Source organism: Taudactylus pleione, unplaced genomic scaffold (genome assembly GCF_031769625.1).
Source record: "Taudactylus pleione unplaced genomic scaffold, aTauple2 ptg000690l, whole genome shotgun sequence".
In the NCBI taxonomy this organism is placed as follows: Eukaryota; Metazoa; Chordata; class Amphibia; order Anura; family Myobatrachidae; genus Taudactylus; species Taudactylus pleione.
Window position 1 is genome coordinate 342,510 of NW_028285092.1, and position 21,008 is coordinate 363,517.

The 21,008-nt window shown below is 47.2% G+C and overlaps 1 protein-coding gene across 1 annotated transcript in view; it reads left to right on the plus strand.

The window, feature by feature from the left end:
- Nucleotides 1–5,892: 5,892 nt before the first annotated feature.
- MOB4 (MOB family member 4, phocein) overlaps nt 5,893–21,008 on the plus strand; it is a 105,610-nt gene continuing 90,494 nt past the window's right edge. Inside the window, exon 1 of the mRNA XM_088456234.1 lies at nt 5,893–6,031. Coding sequence (XP_088312360.1) covers nt 5,972–6,031 — 60 coding nt within the window. The 5' untranslated portion in view covers nt 5,893–5,971. The remainder of the gene's footprint in view (nt 6,032–21,008) is intronic.

Sequence of the window (21,008 nt, forward strand, 5' to 3'; positions counted from 1 at the left end):
TGTCGGGATCTTCAGTAATCTGGATGCCACTGTCAGTATTTTCATACCGATAGCTCAATGTGTCAGGTTTCTGACCGCCATGTGAGAGGTGATAGGTTTGAGTCCCGGGTATGACAGTATTTTGCAATGTGTTTGTTAAATAAAAGAGCATGTGACTGAAGGTGCTTGGGGAGGTGGGCAGATGGAGGGGGAGTTGGCCAGGGAGGAGATAGTGGTGGTCAGGAGATGCTGGGATTAAAAGAAGAGGAAGCTACAAGTGAGAAAGATTATAACAGGATTTTGGTACTTACCAATAAATCCCTTTCTCTGATTCCATAGGGGACACTGGAGGCTTCAAGACAGTGGGGTATAGACGGTGCTAAGTGGATGTGGCACTTTACATTTTTTTATGTGTGACTAGCTCCTCTCCCTTTATACCCCCCTCCAAGCCTCAGTCTAAAAAAACTGTGCCCGAGGGGAGCTGAGAAATGGAAGAGGAGGCGAAGCAAGTACACAGAACAGATGAAAAGGTTGAAAAAATAGTAACACAACCAGAGACATCAAACCATACTCAAAGTTATAACATAAAATGATCCCAACCCTGGCAGGAAGGAACAGCGCAGGGTGGGTGTCCAGTGTCCTCTATAGAATCAGAGAAAGGGATTTATCAGTAAGTACCAAAATCCTGTTTTCTCCTTCATCCATAGAGGACACAGGAGGCTTCAAGACAGTGGGGATGTCCCAGAGCTCCCATCACGGGCGGGAAATCGCTGAGAATCCTGCAAAACAGACCATCCAAATTGCGCTGCAGAGTCCGCAATAGTGTCAAATCTATAAAAATGAACAAAAGTATGCCAGCCCGACCAAGTGGCCGCTTGGCAAAGAGACTCCATGGAAACCCCGTGAGCAGCCGCCCACGAGGAGCCCGCGGAAGGAGTGGAATGCACTGTAATAGAAGACGGAGGCTGCCTAGATGAGGCCATATATACGCCTGTCTTATGGTCAGATGAATCCAACCTGCCAGCTATTGTTTGGAAGCTGGCCAACCAGGACGAGCAGCATCATACAAAACAAATAGAGTGTCCGTCTTACGTATGGCTGCAGTCCTCTCCACATAAATACGAAGAGCCCTAACCACATCCAAGTATTTAGATGAAGGTAAATTCTGTGTAAGAGCCAGTACCAGAATAGGTTGGTTGATGTCGAAAGCTGAAACCACCTTACGGAGAAAACCCATTCTAGTACGGAGTTCCGCTCTATCATCATGAAATACTAAGTATGAAGGTCGACAGGATAGAGCTCCCAGCTCCGACACCCGCCTGGCTGATGCCAGTGCGAGAAGAAGTGTTACCTTCCATGAAAGGTATTTCAACTCCACAGACTCCAAAGGTTCGAACAAGGAAGACTGTACGAAGGAAAGGACCAGATCCAAGTCCCATGGAGCTGTAGAAGGAACAAATGGTGGTTGTAACCTAACCACACCCAGCAGCAATATCTGTACGTCCTGTATCAAGACCAATTTCTTTTGGAAGATAACCGAAAGGGTTGAAATCTGGACTTTCAGAGAACCCAACCGCAGACTTGCTGAGAAACCTGCTTGCAGAAAAACCAGAAATCTGGCTAGGTTGAATTCTGTAGGCTAAGAACCTCTACATTCACACCAAGAAACATAAGCCTTCCAAATACAGTGGTAATGTTTTGAAGTAACTTCTTTTCGGGCTCTGAGCAAAGTAGGGATTACAATAAAAACCAAAACACAGATGCACAACTCCAATTACGAATTATATATATAAATACTGTGACACAGTCTTTACACACACCGCAACCGGAGAAACAGGACACAATTCTGGGGTTCTCGTGCAAGCTGGTCAGAGCCAGTCTTTATTGTACCAGGCACATAAATAAAACAAAACACAAACAAAATCCTAGCCCGTCTGGGCTCTAACTAGACAGTAGGTTCCCTCACTATCAGAACACTATAAACAAGTTCTCGTCCACAGTACTTACAGGTCTGTATCCAAACAATGTCTCAGAGCAAGCTAGCCTGCGGGCCTGCTCTCCCAGGTGTGAGACACTCAGCCAGTATTAAATCCAGCTTATAACAGCCATTTCCAGGCGCAAGCCCCAATGAGACTGCTACCAGGCTGAAAGGCCCAACACCCAGAGTGGCCTGTGGATGAGCCCCCCCTCTCCTCACATCCACACCCCCAGGACCCATTCCGGCTTTTCACTAAAGCCGACATTTCTAGTCTGTTTTTCACACAGACTTCTCCTGGGAGTTTTAAAACACATGGGACAGGAATCTGGGACAGACACAGAAGTCATTCAAAACTGCTCCAGTGCTTCTATCACAATACATTTTGCAATAAAATTTTGCAATAAGAGGTTTTTAGCATAATCATGGCCAAGGTTATGGGTCTACCCACCATATCCAGGTAACCTCTGTAGGGTAGGTCCCTAACATAAAGGGGTTCAAATCCAGGGTACAGGACACCCCCAAACCAGCTCAGCCGAGCCACCCCAGGGCATCGCTCTAATAAGAAAGGTGAAGTGAAACGTAAGATAAATAAGAGCAGCTACAGCTACATGTATAAAGTAGAAAGATGAAACTACATATACAATAAACAAACAGTAAAAGTGTTAAAATTGCAAAAAAGGGAAATGTGTTATAATGCAATGCCCTGAAGCAGACCAACCAAAGCAATCCAGGGGACCCACGCCCCAAAAATCAACCCAAAGCTGCACTACAGTATATAAATTGTAGGACTTACCTTCTTGAAGAAGGCAGACCCCCTGCCGAAACGCGTGGGAGACCTCCACCCCATTACCTCACACCCCGGCTCGCATCCACCGACGCTCCCCATCCCCACGGGGAACGCCGGCGCACTGAGCCACTCCTACTTCCAGCCTACCGCCCTCACACTCGCTGGCCCCACATTGGTCACACCACCAGTGTCCGGCCCCACCGCCAGCCAGCCTCCCCAGAGTGTGCCTCCATCAGCCCGTCCCGGGCAGACGTCCACCCCCCTGACACAGGGGTGGTCCTCATCCACACCACCGGCTCCCACAGCAGTACACCCAGCCGCTCCAGTGGCCCAGCAGCAGCAACATCCACAGCCACAGGCCACAAGTGGCCCGGCAGCAGCACCCACCGACAGCCACAGGGGTACTGCATCCCACGCACACCCCAAGGTCACTGTCCTCCACAGGCCCGGCGACCGCCACTACCAACAGCCGCGTGCCTCCACAACTAAAGCAGCATCACCTCGGCATCAACCATCTGCAGCAACATCCACATCGTCAGGGCCGCACCACAGACACCACAAACCCTACCGGTAGGTAGCTGACTCCGAGACTCCTATACCCCATGGGACGCCGCCAGGGTGTACACCCAGGGCCGGCGCTAGGCTGTGCTGCGCCCAGCGCCGTCCTGTGTTGCGCCCCTTCCCTCCTCCACTCCCTCCCCCTGAGCTTAAATATGTCCTATAGCGCTGGGAGGGAGGTGGGTGTTTCCTGCGCCCTCCGGAAACAGTAGCGCTCCGGGCGACAGACCGGCTTGCCGGTGCCTGGAGCCGCTACTGTGTACACCCACACCTGCTGCTGCCACATCCCACCCCCCTACCACCCGAGACTCTGTAAGACTGTCGACCAAAGGTCCAGCAGGGGTAACGTGCCGGTCTATTGAACCGCATTGCAAAGGAGCCCCCTGAAAGGGTCTACCCACCTCCCCAATCTCTCCCACGACCACACCCCCCCCTCTTGCCCGGGACTTACCCCAGTAGCATTGTGACTACTCCATTAAACATCTTGGCCCCCTCATCCTTGTCTTAGCATCCTTTCCGGTTCCGCCACCACAGCACACCCACACCCATCAGCAACCACATACTCGCTCCACCACAACCACAAGGAGAGCGCACCTTCCCCCCACTCATGTTAGGGACCTACCCTACAGAGATTACCTTGATATGGTGGGTAGGCTCATAACCTTGGCCATGATTATGTTAAATACCTCTATTTATTGCAAAACTGTATTTATATGCTGTATATAGTTAGTAATTGGAGTTGTGCATCTGTGATTTGTTTTTTTCTGTGTCTGCAAAAACAGTCTCAACAGGTAGCACCTCCCATTATATATATTCAGGGTGTGCAGTCTAGAACCCCTTTCCCATATATAGTAGGGATTTCCCTGGATGGAATCCCTTTACGCTTTAAGATGGCCTTTTCAACAGCCACACTGTCAAACGAAGACACTTAGGGCCTGATTCAGAGCCGGACGCTATTTGCGCTCGCTCGTTCAGAAAAAGGGGCTGGCTATTTAAATTGAGCGCTCGCTCTTTGCGGTCTGTTGATGCCTCTATGTCTGAGCGAGCGAACGAAACATGCGCTCGCTATTTTGTAAAGGCGCCCCTTGGCCGCTCGCATCATACGTCATCTCCGCTATTTATTAGATTAATCGAGTACATCGAAAGGTGTATGAACTGCTCGCTATTCTTGTGGTCGCATTTTCCTACCGCAATCATGCGAGCAGTTCAGGCTAAAAGACAACCAAGTGACGTGGTCGATGACGCTGCTTTGTTAATTATGCACACCCTTAAAACGCCCATTTTGACCGTTTGGCATGCCTGCGTTCGGATCTCCACTCCCCGTTTTCAAGCACCTTCCCCTGTTACCACCCACTAATGCCTCATCCTGTCACTCAAATTAGCAGGCATTCGCTATTTTGCGAGCACACGATTTCCGACCGCACTGACTGGTTGGCGCATGCGCATTACAACCCATACGCATGCGCAGATGTGCGAACATCGCCGGAGCGAACGAGCGGCCACTTACGAGCGGCTCTGAATCAGGCCCTTAGTCTGGATAGACTAAAGGACCCTGAAGTAATAGATCTTCTCTCGGGGCCACGGATCGTCGATTGGCAGAAGTTGAATATAGGAATACCAAGCTCTGCAAGGCCAATCCAGAACTATTAATAAAACCTTGGCCTTCTCCCTCTTGATACGCTGTAGGATTTACGGTAGAAGAGGGAACGGAAATAAGAGATAGACAAATTGGAACTTTACCGCGGCGAAGCAGGAAGCATTACCAATGAGATGTATGAACATCTCAGAGTTAACTCCCCCCTCCGGCACTACCCGCTAGAGACCACGGCGCATCAGCCTAGTGCTGATGCGCTGTGTGTCAGTCCCAGCCGGCTCCACTGAGCATACGTGGGATCTCGCAAGTATCGAGAGATCCACGCGTTCAGCCTGGAGCCACTGCAGCAGGGACAGCGCTGTGGGGATAGGGCAGCTCTAGGCTGTAGCTGTCGATAGCAACAGCTACAGCGGACCGAACAGTCATGCGATCTGACCGTTCATACATGGACCAGGCTATCGGTGCTGCTATCTTGTAGATAGCAGCGCCGGTAATGACAGGGGCGCATAGCCCGATACCGCTTCTGAGCTTCATACATCTCACACATGGTGCGATATGGGATCCGACGTCTGGCACATCGGACGGTCCCCACACACTGAGCGATCGGGTGGCCGACCGCCTGATATGTCAGCTCCGCCCTCACCCACAGCGCTGCATGGGATCGCACATCGCATCCCCAGATCAACTGTAAGAGCTAGGGGTGCGATGTACGACCCCATAGGCGCACGCTCTGTCCGATATATCATGCCCATACACGGTATGATAGAGCAGCCAAATCGTACCAATCCGTCGGGTCGGCTGCTTTATCGCACGTGTATGGGCACCTTAACACTAGCTCGGTCCTCTAAAACTTTCACATTCTCAATTCTAATGTAAAGAGGAGAACAGTCTTAGCCCCAACACCATTTATAACAAGTTTAGAGTAAACTACTGTTTCTTCTTCTCCTTTCACCATCAGACGTCACCATACCATATGACTGTGACTGTAGGCGGAGAGATGTGAACGTCTCCCGCCTCCTCCGCTCTCAGAGAACACCTGCATCCGGGTCTTTCTATAGCTCTACACTCTGTCACTATGGTCATGGCGGAGGGAACGGCAGTGCTGAGGAGAAACAGGCCGGGCACGAAAGCTCAGGTAATCACACGCCGATCTTTAACACCTTTGCTATTTTACTTTATGCTGGGCATTATTACGATATGAGGAGCCAGCTGACTTCTGGGGAAAGGTTCACAGTATATAAGCTGTAGGACAGGCCTCAGCCTGCACCGTGACGGGGTGATGGTGGGTTTGCTGTGCCACAGTACTGTGTGGGAGACAACATAATTCCTCTTATTTATGTCATCTTGTGAGTGATCTTTATTTTTTATTATTTTGGTCTCTATGCAATTGACACAAACAAGAGACTGAGCGTGGAAGAGTGCGGGGATGGGGATGGTTTCTGGCTTTGGCAGAGCAGAGCAGAGCGCCCCTGCTGGCTGATAGAATGATATGCGCCTTTTCTGCTGGAGGCCTTTTCCGGGTTCTCATCCGATGCTCATTGTACACAGGATTAGTTTGGCTACATCCCGTACCCATTTAATATTGCTGCCAAGCTGTGGCTAATAGTGCTGGTAAGTGGATAGGACACGAGTGGGGAACAGGTTTGATGGTAGGAGGGGTTAGTGCTGAGCAGCCTTCAAATGTAACAATGGGAGAGGAGATTGTTTTATCAAGTCACATAATTTAACAATAAAATGAGTTGAAATGGTATAGTTCGTCCGTGTATTTACATCATTGTGCAGTGCTATCACTAAAATCTGAGTTTCCATGTAATCTGCTGTCTTTATACAACAGATTACATGGGGGGGATGCAATAGTGTAACTTGTTAGTGGTCCAGTTTATTTATGTTTTCGATATTAAAGATCAAGTGGGGTTTTTTTTTTTTTTGGCTTGTTTGTTTTTTAAATATATCTCTCTAATCTATCTGTGACTAAGAGGCATATTCAATTCCAGGCGAAAAGTCCTGTACTTTTCGCATGGCGATTTTTTTTTTTTTTTGCCTACATTGCTGGTTTTTTAATGCGCAAAAGTATCGCGCGTGCCTGCTTTTCCCTGTATCCAATTACAAATCAGTGAAAACGGGACCTGGCAAAATGAAAATGCGAAAAGTACTGTCAGATTTGGGAAATCAGCCTGACACCCCCCAAAAGATGCACTGACCTTGGGGATCATTCTAGATACCCCTGAATAGCCATGCTGAAGGTATTTGGGGTACTTAAATGCTCTCAATAGCTGCTATTTAGCATCTTTGCATAAGTGGTGAAGAATAGCATTTAAGTTTTTTTTTTTTGGCTCTAAGTAGTATTTTTAAGTTGCTAAAGTGTAGTTTTGAAAATCGTTAAAAATCCCCCTGCCGTAAGCACCTGCAAACTTAAAAACACCTGGGGCATACTTCGGGACCCCCCCTGGAGTCTATTTAGCTAGTTTTTAAGTTTGTCCCCCAATTTTGGACTTTTTGGCCCCCAATATGAAAGTAAATTTTTGGGGTGATCTAAAGACTTTTTTTTTTTTTTGACGCAGTTTACCTTTTGTGGGACTGTCCCAAGGGTGCAGGGGGGTTCCAGAAGCTTTGCACCCCAAAACCGCAATTCTGCACTCTTTTTCAACACTTATTCATAGGCAAAACTTTTTCGCAGGTCCCAGTGCATTGATTTTCCGCACGGGCGAAAAGTCTTCTGAATTGAATAGGGAGGAAATTTATAGCAAGGTGAAATGACGTTATTCACGATACTTTTCCGCAGAAACTGACTTTTCGCACCTAAATGAATATGGCCCACAGTGTGCGCCCATAATACAGTACTCCCGTACTCACCGTTAGTATTATTTTTTTATTTTTATTTTTTTTGAATAGTCCACAAAAAGCCAGTTATCTTGTTTTTTTTTTTTATTTATTTTTAATGTGTTCTAGTGGATGAAAACTTTTATCAGTGAATAGATGTGGTTACGGTATTAAAAAAAATAATAATAATAAAAAGTCTCCAAGCAAATGTTAAACCTACATTTTTGGGATTGTGGCCTTATTTTGCTAGTAAATCTTATGTTGTGAACTTCACAAATTATATTTTACAAAACTATTTTTGAGTAACTGGTTTATTGTAAAATTGTGTGGCTAGCTCCTCAGATGGACACCAAATATATGTATTTTGTATATGGTGTTTGTCTAGTTTTTGGGCCCAGGAGCAAAAGTATACATTTTAGTTTTGGAACCAGACGTATAATTAATATCGCAATTGCATTCAGATGCAAAACATCTGTGTGCACAAGTTGTTATTAAAGGTGGAAAGTAAATAAGGATGTAGCTGGATCAAAAAGAAAAAATATTTTTTTCATATTTCTGTTTATCGCATACATGGCGTGACCTTCATAGATTTTTGCATAATTTTCACAGATTACATAACATTGGGCCGAATTCAATTCAGTGCGACGTTGAATAGCCGCGGGAGGGAGCTCCTGCGGCTATTCAATACACCGTGCTGTTGGGCTGCTAAAGGATTTCTACTCGCACCCCCTGGGGATGCGAGGAGAAATCCGACAGAAGTGCCGGGCACGCAGCTGTTTGCCGGCTTAGCGCTGCACTAACAGCCGTGCGCCCAGCACTTTAGTTGCAGAATGCCGGTTACCGCGCCTAACACCCAGGCTAAGTTGCGAGAACCGGCATTCTCAGACTTACCTGCTTCCCAACCAGACAAACAGCGCATTGGATTGAATAGAAGCGGAAGCTCCTCCCGCAGCTATTCAACATCGCACTGAATTGAATTTGGCCCATTTAGTGAAAGATTGTAAATGTGGTCTATTTTTGAGTCCTATTACGAGGGCTGATTGAAAAGTAATGAAACTGATTTTTTTTAAATTCAGAATCAGATGACTCCATAGGAAAGATCTGAACATTTTTCTTTTTCAAACTGGCATCCTTCAAATTCAATAAATTTTTTGCAGCGTTTCAACAATGATTCAAAGACGTGCAGCAGACTGTTTTGTGACATCACTTTTAGTGTTGCAGCTGTGGTATTTCTCACTTCATCATCTGTTGAGAACTTATTTCCGCGCAGTTGCTTTTTTGGGGTTGGGAATGCCCAGAGATTACAGGGCGTGAAGTCTGGGCTATTATGTGGGGGGTGTTCCAGTGCTGTCCCATTAATTTCAGTCAGTGCTGCCAATGCAACAGCAGCAACATGTGGTCGGGCATTGTCTAGGAGTAAAAACCCACTGTTTCTTCAGCAAATGTGGTCTTTTCTTCCTCATGGCTCCACGCAACTGGGTTTCAGGATATTAGCATAATAGTCACCAGTGGCAAACGCAAGATTTCTAGAGGGGGGTTTCCAAGTGCTTGATTTTAGAGCGAGTGTGGCCAGTCCATGAAAAGGGCATAATTAGCACTTATCGAGCTTTAATATGCATCATACAAAGTGTATTGAGTGTCAGAATTCCAGCATATACAGGACCAGCAATCACAGTAAGCCATTAGATGCAGCAGTATGGCCATCCTGCCTGAGTTGAATGTATTTATTTCAGATGCGGGCATCATTCCAGAGCATTGGCGCAAGTTCGGGAGTCTGGGGGAGCAGCAGAAGAACCTAGCACTGCCCTGGGCATATATGTACCTATTGGTCTCCTTTATGCACTGTATAGTGTATTAGTATACAGTATTAATAATTAATCCTATTGATGCACCCCCAACAGTGCATGTTTTCCATATCTTCTAGTTGGTGCAGAGGTGTATTTATTACTTGCTGACAGATGTTAAAAGATCCACAGGTGGTGCCAATTATTTAATTTGTGTTACTGAATAGAACATGCAGCACTAGTAAAACTCTATAATATTACTATTTCTATTGTGGTCATGATGTGGGCTGGGGGAGAGGGGTTTCCAGGCAACCGGATACCCCCCTGCGTTTGCCTATGGTCACCATTAATTGTCTGTCCACGGGGAGCCCAGGATCATACCATGCACATCAAAGAACAACAGAAACATGACTTTACATGCTGAAGGAATCACACAGAATATTTTGGGCGGAGGCGAATTTGCGTATTTCCATACACTGGACTATTGGATTCTGGATCATAATGACTAATCCATTATTTGTCACGATCGATGTCAGGAAATTTGGTATCCTCTCCGACATTTTACGGTGTTCTTCCACAATTCAACTCGTCGTCGTATCTGCTCTTCTGTGATATTTCTGGGTACTCACCTGGCACACGCAATGCATTTTCAGTTCCTTTGTCACAATATGCTGAACCCGTTCGGATGAGATGCCAAGTGAAGCCGATAGTTTGTGTGAAGTTACCATTGTCATTTTTCAACATCTCCGCAGCTTTGGCAATGTTGATATCTGTGACTGTGGTGGATGGACTCGCAAAGAACGTGCTTCGTCAGTCACTCGCATATTACCCTCTTTGAAGTGCTTCCACCACCGAAATACTTCAGAACGGCTAATTGTTTCTCCACCGTATGCTTTATGTAACATTTCATGAGTTTAATTTCTGTTTTTTCCAAGTTTAACACAAAATTCAATCACACATCTCTGATGTAATCTCACAGACACATATTCCTCTTCTGCCATGACGAAATGTACAATGATCTTCCACTCGCTGTGACCAAACAAAGAAGACTACGGCAGACCAACCGCAGGTTCAGACACATCGATATATGAGCTTCACAATAACCAGCATAGCTTTGCCACGTCTACCTATGGGACAGAAAAACAGTCTCATTACTTTTCAATGAGCCCTTGTTTTATTTTGTATTTACTAAAGTAAATAGACCAATTCTAACAGTGATCTAAGGCTATTTTTCATGGCAACTAGTTGAATATAAAAACAATTATTTGTGTTTAAAGCTTGTTTTTAGCCAACCATTTTAATTATGTATTTTTTTTTATTTCCTGTTTGCCTTTACTGGCATTTTGTGGTATACATAGATCACTGCACCATTGTTTTTATAGATCACTGCACCATTGTTTTTATTCACATTTATCCAAAATTGGTATTTCTTAAAATATTTAACTTTATTGTATACCCTTCTGAAACATGATATAATGGAACAGGGCTTGACAAATTTTTGTAAAATCTAGGAGACAGCTTAAAAGTTTAGAAGCCAAACCATCGCTTCTGTCCAAAATATATGAAAACTTGTATAGACCCCCACACATGCCCAATCAATTCCCCTCAACCACTCCACATGCCATCAGACATCCACACATGCCCCTCGACCACCCCACATGCTGTCAGACTACCACACATGCCCCCTCAATGGTCATCAGATTATGGTACATGCCCGTTATATCATTCCTGCCCCTATATCAAAATAAGCCACACAGTAGGGCACAAATACATATCCCAAAAAGTAGGGCCCAAACGTATATTATCCCATAAAATAATACCCAAATTCATATTATGGCTCATGTGGGATTAGTAATATAAGTACATAGGATGAGACATGTAATTTGGGTAAGGGGTAGAGAAGAAGCACACTTGGGAGGGATGATCAGAGGAACACATTGGAGCATATACAATTAGCCATGGGTGTTCACTTGCGACTAATTGCTGGGCAAAAGTCTTGCGGTGCTGGGTTAAGCCATTCAATTAAATAGTGGTTTCCCACTGCTTTTAATTCGGATCTCGTGCGTGTGAACACACTGGTTCCACGAGAACTGCAGAATCAGTGTATTTTTCGAGGCCGAATTGGCCGGTTTTCCGTGGATATTACCTCACACCTCCATGAGGTGCGAGGTATTTTCCGACAGCGGGGACTCGCGCGTGTCGAATAACCGCCAATTGAATCCCGACCAGCACGACAATTTGCTATGCCCCTTAGGGTGGGATGGTGGCAGAGGCACACTTGGGGAGCGTTATCAAGGCACACTTGGGGAGGGGGCAGAAGCACACTAGCAGAGGCTACTGTAACTAGCTGATACTTGCACACCGGGACCCTAGTCCACAGTGTGATCACAGGTCACTAAGCAGCGTTCAAGGGCAAACCTTCTAGGACTTTGCTTTAATCAGTGCACACATTTAAGAAAAAAAAAAACTATTACAGCACACATGGGTAAAAACTTAATATGAGAGCCACGCTAATAACCTCTAAGACTAGTCAATTCTTCTTATATCCCAGGTGATTGCATTTGGCCAGGTGTAGCCCAGCTCATGAAATGACAACTATATAGCACATCAGTCAGGGGTACATCAGCATCCATAATAGCTCAGAAAGTGATATTTACTCGCATGCATACGAGATAGATGAAAGCCCAGCCACGGAGTCTGTTCAGCACATTGTTCAGTTAGTTTTGCAGCTTCCTGCACTGGCTGCTGTTATAACGACAGTGGCTTTCCCAACAAGCTCACGCCTGCCCCCTGCAGGTCTCCTGGATGTCTTTTCCCCCCTGGTCCCTACACCACCCCTGGCCCGCTTGTCTCCAGCAGCAGCAAGCCATCCCCCCTGTTGGAGTTAAAGCACCTGGTTACCCCATCTGGTCTCTACAAACCACATCCTTCATGTCATAGTAGAGGTCTCTGCCTCTCCCTCTGGTGCTGTTCTTCATCCAGAACTGAGTCTCCCTCATCGCCTCCACTGTGGTTGCAGGGCATGGCAACTCTGGTGCTGGTGGAGACTCAGCATAGCGGAGGGAAGGAGGCTATGAAGCGAGCTGTATAAAAGTGACATTCATGGCCTCACACCTAGGTCCCCGCGGCTTCCGATGCCAATCTGTGCATGGTCTCCATCTCCGCTTTACACTTCCCGCTGGCAGATTAGAGGAGGCAGAGCCACGCTGATTGAATGGGGTGGGAACATGCTGATCTGCATATGACAGGCACATAATGAAACGTCCATGCCTGTAACCACCTCCAGTGGAGCGTTTTTTTAGTTTGTTTTTTGACAATTAGGTGTATTAGAAGTACCTGGCTTGTAAAAGTTAGTCGCCAGGACTAAAATCTTGGTCGCCATGGCCCCCAGGATTTGTTGAGCCATGTAATGGAAGTACTGTTGGATAGTCTTCATTCTAGCAGCCTGCACCTGTCGCAACCCGTGCAGTTCCTCTTTCCTGCCTGGGGTGCCCCCCTCTGCTCTGGTGCATCTAGTACACTGTGGTCTGTATCTCAGTAGTTTGTTGCATCAGACGAGTGTGCTAGATGCACCAGAGCAGAGAGTGACACCCCAGGAAGGCAATAAGAACTGCATGGGTTGTGACCGGTGCACAGTGCTAGAGTGAACACTACTTTCACTTGTACTTGATTGTAGTCATATAGTACAAAGAAGAAAAAGAAGTTACTAAGTGCATTGTTCTGCTTGAGTTTTTAATATAACATCTACTTTTTATTCATGTGTTTCTTAATGTGCAAATTAACCAGCCTCTATTTTGAAGGAGGATTCCTTTATGTAGATACTAGATGATGTGCAGCTCCTCCTAAAATCACTTTCCCCAAAAAGGCATGAACTGGTTGTAAACAGAAAGCAGAGGGCGCACGCTCTTGAGTAGATAAAAAGTAAACACACTTTTTACTAAAATTGAAAAGCACTATTCAAGAGCGGTCAGCATGCATCTGAATCGGCAGCATCCCATACACAGTCAATTAATCCCTTTGAGCGGGGGAGGAGAAGTTTTACCTTTTTGGGAGTGCAAATGACCTAGAAACCCTCTTCTCTTTTTACACTTTGAATTTATCGAAGGCCTTAATGTACATGATTGAGATCTTGATGGGTGGCGTCCTCATGGACATGAAAAAGAGAAAATGTAATTGGGTGGCGTCATCTCCAGCTCTCCTATTTGGGACGGGCCAGTCTGAAGTAAGTATATCAATTTGGGGAAAAAAAACATTCTAAATCAATCTCTCCCTCTGTCACTGTGGCAGACACGAAAGAAAACTCAACACAGCCTTTAGTAATTTTATCTGGGAAAAATAAGGCTTAAAATTGGTTTGATTCGTTCATAACCAAAAGCCCATGGGAGAATCCATTTTCCCAATATCGCCAATTATAATCATGCAGCCTTTTTGCTCCACCTTTGCGATTGGCTGCAGGGTTCTAGTGTACACTGATACGGTACTGGAAGCCAATTTTTTGTATGAATGGAACTGGTGTTCTTTTCTCCATGATGCAGAAATCCCCTTGCAGTTAATGGAGAATACCCTCCTATGGAATACACTCAGTGTGGCAGATATTGCTACACAAGTCTGGGTTGAATGACTTTAATATGCTTTTTCTCCCCCCTCTTACGCAATCCAGATTTCCATCTGGGCTTGGCCTCTAACCCTTCCTCTTGTGGTCGGAGAAGGGTATTACCTCTATTGGTTGATAAACCTTATAAATGGCCCTTCACGTTCCATGATGCGTTGGACGAATATGAGTTCTTGGCTCCCTACCCCTTTGCATATTTTCAGGGTCATCATTACTTTAGTCATGATGTTCATAACTTCTCTGACTTGGATTAGGATAATCCATTGAATAATCTTTTGTCCCGTCCCACGCCTAGATACAAAGCTATTTCCCTTCACTATGCTTTTCGATTATACCAAACTTCAGTCAGGCCTGCCTCAGTGGCTACAACACTTTCCTCAATTTAACAATTGACCAATTGCTCAAGGCACTTGATGACTCCTGTCGTCACCTTCACATGAGTTATTTTTAAATGTCTTCAATAGGACGTATATTAGCCCCCATCCCATTCCCATAGATGTCCTCATTGTGGGGAAGCTAATGCAGAGTTGTATTATTGTGTATGGTCTTGCCCTCTGGTTAAAGCTTTGGAGCATTTTATCAATTTTGTTCACTTCCTGAATTGGCTATACTGGGGATTTTGCCTCTGGGTCAGAGGGTGTATCTTGGGAATCGAAGACTCCTGCTTGCTTTGAGTGCTGACACTAAATAAACTATACTGCAGGTATGGATTTAGCCCGGGCTGCCTCCTTTCTGATCAAAGAAAAACTTTTATTAGTTTAGAATGGATTGGGTGGAGGCTTCTCTGGCTAAAGGGTCGAAGTTTTTCGACATCTGGGAAAGCTATATAGATACACTCCCGTTGCAGACTCAATTGTTGCTTATCCAATGTTTTTCATCTACCTCATGGTATTCATTGCGCCTAATAGATAATGACCCTTCTATATCAGTGTTGGGAGTTTCGTAGTCCGAGCAGCACTGTTATGTCTAATTGTTTGTTTGCTTTTTTTTTTCTTTCTATGTGCGATCTTTATTTTTAGTTTATATGTACGTAATAAGAGTTATGGTATAACACACCTTTGTTAACTCTTTCTTCGAGGTCCATGGGGTCCACAGCCATTACGTTGGGGTATGAATCCCGGTCACCAAACAGTTAACACAAACAAGCTCTCTGCTCCCAGGATGCACCGGGCCTCCTCCTCATATACCCCACCCCCTGCCTCAGGTAGCCAGTTCGTTACCAAGCTCAAGCAGGCAGAGACAAACAAAGGGTAAGAAAGAAAAGACCCATACTTACGAGTTCAGACTCTCAAGAGAAGAAACGACGGAAAACCTCAGGTGCGTCTGGGTGGGTGTCCTGTGCACCCCATGGACCTCGAAGAAAAAGAGTTAACAAAGGTATGTTATACCATAACTCTTACTTTCTTCTTCGGGGTCCATGGGGTCCACAGCCATTACGTTAAGGATATCCCAAAGCACTAACCCTACGGGCAGGGACACTCCTGCCTCTCGGAAGAGAGGAGAATCTTACGCCCGAAGGAGGCATCCTGAGAGGCAAAAGTGTCAAAGGCATAAAATTTGACAAAGATATGGATGGAAGACCATGTGGCTGCTTTACATAATTGCTCAGCAGAAGCACCCCGGCGGGCCGCCCATGATGGACCTACCGCCCTAGTAGAATGTGCCGTCACTGAATCCGGCACACGCATACCAGCCTGTGTATAAGCCAATGAAATTGCCATGCGAATCCACCTGGCCAGTGTCTGTTTATTGGCTGGCCAGCCACGCTTATGACAACCATAAAGCACAAAAAGTGAAGGACTTCCTCCATTTGCTTGTGCGTTTAACATAAATTCTCAACGCACGGACCACATCCAGGGAAGCCTAACCTTGTGAGAGACTTGTGCCCTGAAATGCTGGAACTACTATTTCTTCATTAATATGACATTTAGACACCACTTTCGGAAGGTAACCCTCCCTAGTACGTAGTACTGCTCTAGCTTGATGAAATATCAAGAACGGCTCCCGGAAGGAAAGCGCAGCTAAATCCGACACTCTACGGGCAGATGCCATAGCAAGGAGGAATACCGTCTTTGCTGTTAGCCACTTGATGTCTATTGAATTTAAAGGCTCGAACGGAGGAGCCTGTAAAACCTTCAGAACTAGAGTCAGGTCCCACGGAACAGCCGGGGAAACAAAGGGAGGTTGAATCCTCCACACCACCTGAAAAAAGGTCTTTATATCCGGTCTCAGAGCAATTTTATGTTGGAACCAGACTGAAAGCTGACACCTGTACCCTTAAGGAGGCCGCTTTGAAGAAAATCAAGCACTCTGGAAATCAAGAATTTATGTGGATCATACCCTTTCAGTTCAAACCCTATAATATATACGGGCTGAGGATGGTTTCTGTGATCAGCATTGTACGTATAACAGACTCGGAAAACCCCTTTTTCCTCAAGACTGAGGCCTCAAGAGCCATGCCGTCAAAGATAGCCGATGAAGATCCGGGTACCAGCAGGGACCCTGTAGCAACAGATCCGGTCTCAATGGGAGAGGCCACGGAGTGTCTATGGAGAGAGACCTTAGATCTGTGAACCAGTGCCGTCTCGGCCATGCCGGAGCTATTAATATGACGGTGCTGCCCTCTTGTTTGATCTTTCTGACAACTCTGGGCAGAAGAGCAAATGGGGGAAACAGATATACCAGCTTGTAACGCCACTTTACTGTCAGTGTGTCTACAAACTCTGCTCTCTGATCTCTTGTCCAGGATCCGTACCTGGGAACCTTGTTGTTCCTTCTTGATGCCATCAGATCTATTTCTGGTAGACCCCACCTGTCCACAAGGTTCCGAAAAACCTGTGGCTGTAGGGCCCATTCCCCTGCATTTATCTCTTGCCGACTGAGAAAATCGGCTTCCCAATTCAGGATTCCTGGAATGAACACGGCAGATATCGTGGGCAGATGAGTCTCTGCCCATACCAGGATTTTTGATATCTCTGCCAAGGCGGCCCGACTCCTCGGGCCCCCTTTATGATTTAAGTAGGCGACCGCGGTGCGATTGTCCGATTTGTATCTGCACCGACCTGCCCTTTTAAGATTTCCTGAGCCTGCACTAAAGCTTTGAATATAGCTCTTAATTCCAGGATGTTTATCGGTAGCCGGCTTTCCGTCACTGACCACTTTCCTTGGAAAATGTGTGACCCCGTCATCGCCCCCCAACCCTGAAGACTGGCGTCGGTTTTGACCAATGTCCAATCCGACACCCAAAAGGGGCGACCCTGCCTGAGATGCTTTGTCTGCAACCACCAGGTCAGGGACAACCGTACCTCTGGAGAGAGACGCAGCAGCTGAGACCTGATCGTGCGATGATCCTTATTCCAGTGAGACAGAACGAATTGCTGCAGTGGTCTAGGAGTGGAATTGAGCGTATTCCACCATCCTGAAGGTGGCCACCATTGACCCCAGGACCTGCATGGCTACTAGAACGGATATCTGCCTGTTGCGAAGCAACCTTCGTATTCGTGATTGTAAGGTAAGGATCTTCTCCGGCAGATATATTTTCTGCACCACGGAGTCCAATCTCGCTCCTAAATGGCACATCTGTTGTACTGGACAGGGTGACGACTTTTGCCAGTTTATGATCCAGCCGTGACTGTACAGACATGATACTGTCAGCCTCAAATGATCCTGTAACTGCTGTGGGGACTGCCCCAGCAACAGGAGGTTGTCCAAGTAAGGCAAAATCCTGACGCCTTGGCTTCTGAGGCATGCCATCATCACTGCCATCACCTTGGTGAATACCCGAGGAGCTGTGAACAGGCCAAACGGCAGGGCCTGGAACTGAAAATGTTCCTCCCCTACCGCAAAACGAAGAAATTTTTGATGAGCCTGTGTGATTGGGATGTGACGGTAGACATCCTGTATATCTAAGGGCACCATATAGTCCCCCTGCTCCATTGCCAACACAATCGATCGCAATGTTTCCATCCTGAACCCGGGGGCTCGAACAAATTTGTTGAGCTCATATTCAGAATAGGCCGGTATGACCCATTCGGTTTCTGAACCAAGAACAGTTTGGAGTAAAACCCCTCTCGGAACTGGTTCTCTGGCACCGGAATCACTACTTCTGATGCTAGGAAGGCAAGAATAGCCTTCTGAAGGGCCAAAGCTCTTTCTGAACCCACCCGTGGGTTTACACAAAAGAACCTTTGAGGAGGAGTCCTCCAAAACGTCAGGGTGTACCCTTGGGAAACAACTCCCCGAACCCAGGCATCCTCCGTCGTGAGGTGCCAGGGCTCTGAGAACCGAAGCAGTTGGCCCCCCCACCCTGGGATCCCCCAGGGGGAGGCCCGTCCCATCAGGCCACTGGTTTATCCTGGACCCTAGATCCTGGACGTTTGTTCTGCCAGGGCTTCCAGGGTCCTGCCTTTCTTGGTGGAAATCTTGCTGAGGGCTGACCTTTGGCCTTGCCCTGCGGCCGAACCCCCCGAAAGGACGCCCTCCTCAATTTAGACGAGGTTGCTGATGGCAAACCTGCCGTTTTTGAGGCTGCCATGGAGGATACAATTTTGTCCAGTTCTGGACCAAAGAGAACACCTCCTGTGAATGGAAGGAGTTCTAGGGCCTTTTTGGACTCTGCATCTGCCCTCCAATCCTTCAACCAGAGGATCCTACGTGTCACCACGGACTCAGCTGAAACTTTAGAGGAAAGGATCCCTGCATCCAAGGCGGCATCACCCAAATAAGAGGCCCCTTCTCTAATAAAGGAGATCATATCCAGTTGCTCCTTAGAGGCATCTGGTAAAGACTCCGTTTGGCCCACTCCTCAATAGCTCTTGCTACCCAGGCAGTGGCCATAGCTGTGCGGGTGGCCGTTCCTGCCAGCGAAAAAATAGATTTGAGACAAGTCTCCAGTCTCCTATCCGTGGTTTCCTTCAGCGAAACTGCTGGGATTAGCAGAGTGGTACGTTTAATCAGCTGTGTCACATGTGCATCAACTGATGGTGGATTCTCCCACTTGGCACAGTCCTCTGCTGGAAAAGGATATAGAAGCGCCATTCTTTTAGACGATTGGCTTATCTTATCAGGACGGACCCAGGCTTCCTCCATAAGTTCTGATAAATGTTCAGACTTTGGGAATTCTGCCTTAACCACTTTCTGGCGCTTGAACAGGGGGGCTTTCCTAAGCGGAAGATCCCCTTCCTCGATATTTAACACCGATTTTACAGCCCTTATTAGAAAAGGGACATCAGCTACTGGGAAATGATCATCACTCCCCTCGGAGCTAGACTCCTGCGAAGAGTCCTGTGCTTGTTCCTCCTCGGAGGAGGCACTGGAGTACTCACCCATGTGAGGCGGTACATGACGCCTAGATTTAGGTTGCTTTGGCTTGACAGCCTGAGGCTGAAAAACCCCCGAGGGTGATGCCATAACCTTACCAGCACCAGGGTCTATCCAAGGTGGCCACATCATGTGCATAGGATGCATCTGCTGAGGCAAACCCCAAACCGGTGGTACCGGGGCAGCCAGCCGTTCCGCCACCTGAGCCATAACCTGAGAAAATGATGCCCAAGGAGGCTCAGGCCCTGAAACAGGCACACTTAATTGGTGTGGTGGCTGTCTGAAACAGTTCCCACAAAGCCCATTTTGTAGAAAGTCCCGTGGGGACAAACCTGCCTTGCAGGCTACACAGGATATCAGCAACGGGGATCCCACCACCTGACCCTCAGACTCCTTCGACATATCAACTATGCCACTGGTTCTGAGTGTATATGTGCTGCTTTCTACTCTCAACCCACACACCTGTAGCAAGGGAAGGGGAGAGACAGTGACAGTATACAGGAATTACAGTTCTTATACAGAAGAAACCGTATCATTAAACAACAATCACATGTCATGCATAAATACTCTGCGAGCCATATGCATATAAGCTCTCACTACCACAATCAGCCCAAGCTTAGGTAGGATAGAGCCCTGTAAAAACCTAGACTAGCAGTAGGCAAGGTATACAGGGAGACTGCCCAGCGTCCCTCTTGTAGGAGCAGCGTTCAGAGAGCAACTGACATACACTCTGGCTGCCCTATAGAGGCTGGGAGGAGCAATCCACAATCAATTGTGCCAGAGGACTGAACTAGCGTGTGGATTGGGGGAGGGGCCGCCGGGGAAGCGTACCTCCCCTATGCTGCTTGGACCTGCCCGGTAAACTGACCTGGCCGCCGCCACAAGCCCCGGCTGGTCAGGAACATCAAATCCCGGCGGTCTAGACTAGGAGAACCAGCCGTATGCCTCCTGACTGCAGCGCGCCTCCGGCCAGTCTCACCGCCGGAGGCCGGACCGCCACGTGGTCCCGGCATCAGCGGCCGCCGCAACCACCTGCTTACCTGCCATCTCCTTGATCCGGTTGCGGTCCAGGGCATGAGAGCCCCTGCCGAATCCACAGCCATGGACCTGCCAAGGCTAGCGGTGCGGCGCCGGAGGAGGTAGTTGCAGCGCGTGGCCGGTGCACCTCCAATCAGGCGCGAGGCTGCTTCCAGGACAGCTCAGACCACCCGCTGAGATAGAGAGTAAAACTCTCTTTTTTTTTTTTTTTTTGTTACCTGTCTGCAGGACTGCTCCCGCAGTCCCACTGTCTATGTGGTGAACACACCAAACAGGGAGAACTGGCTACCTGAGGCAGGGGGTGGGGTATATGAGGAGGAAGCCCGGTGCATCCTGGGAGCAGAGAGCTCGTTTGTGTTAACTGTTTGGTGACCGGGATTCATACCCCAACGTAATGGCTGTGGACCCCATGGACCCCGAAGAAGAAATATATTTTTTAGACTTCTGTTTGGTCCATTTAAATTTTGGCTTAGTCATTTGTTTATCATGTTTTACTCGTAGGATGCATTCATGCATTTTATTTGTATCCGTCTTTTTAT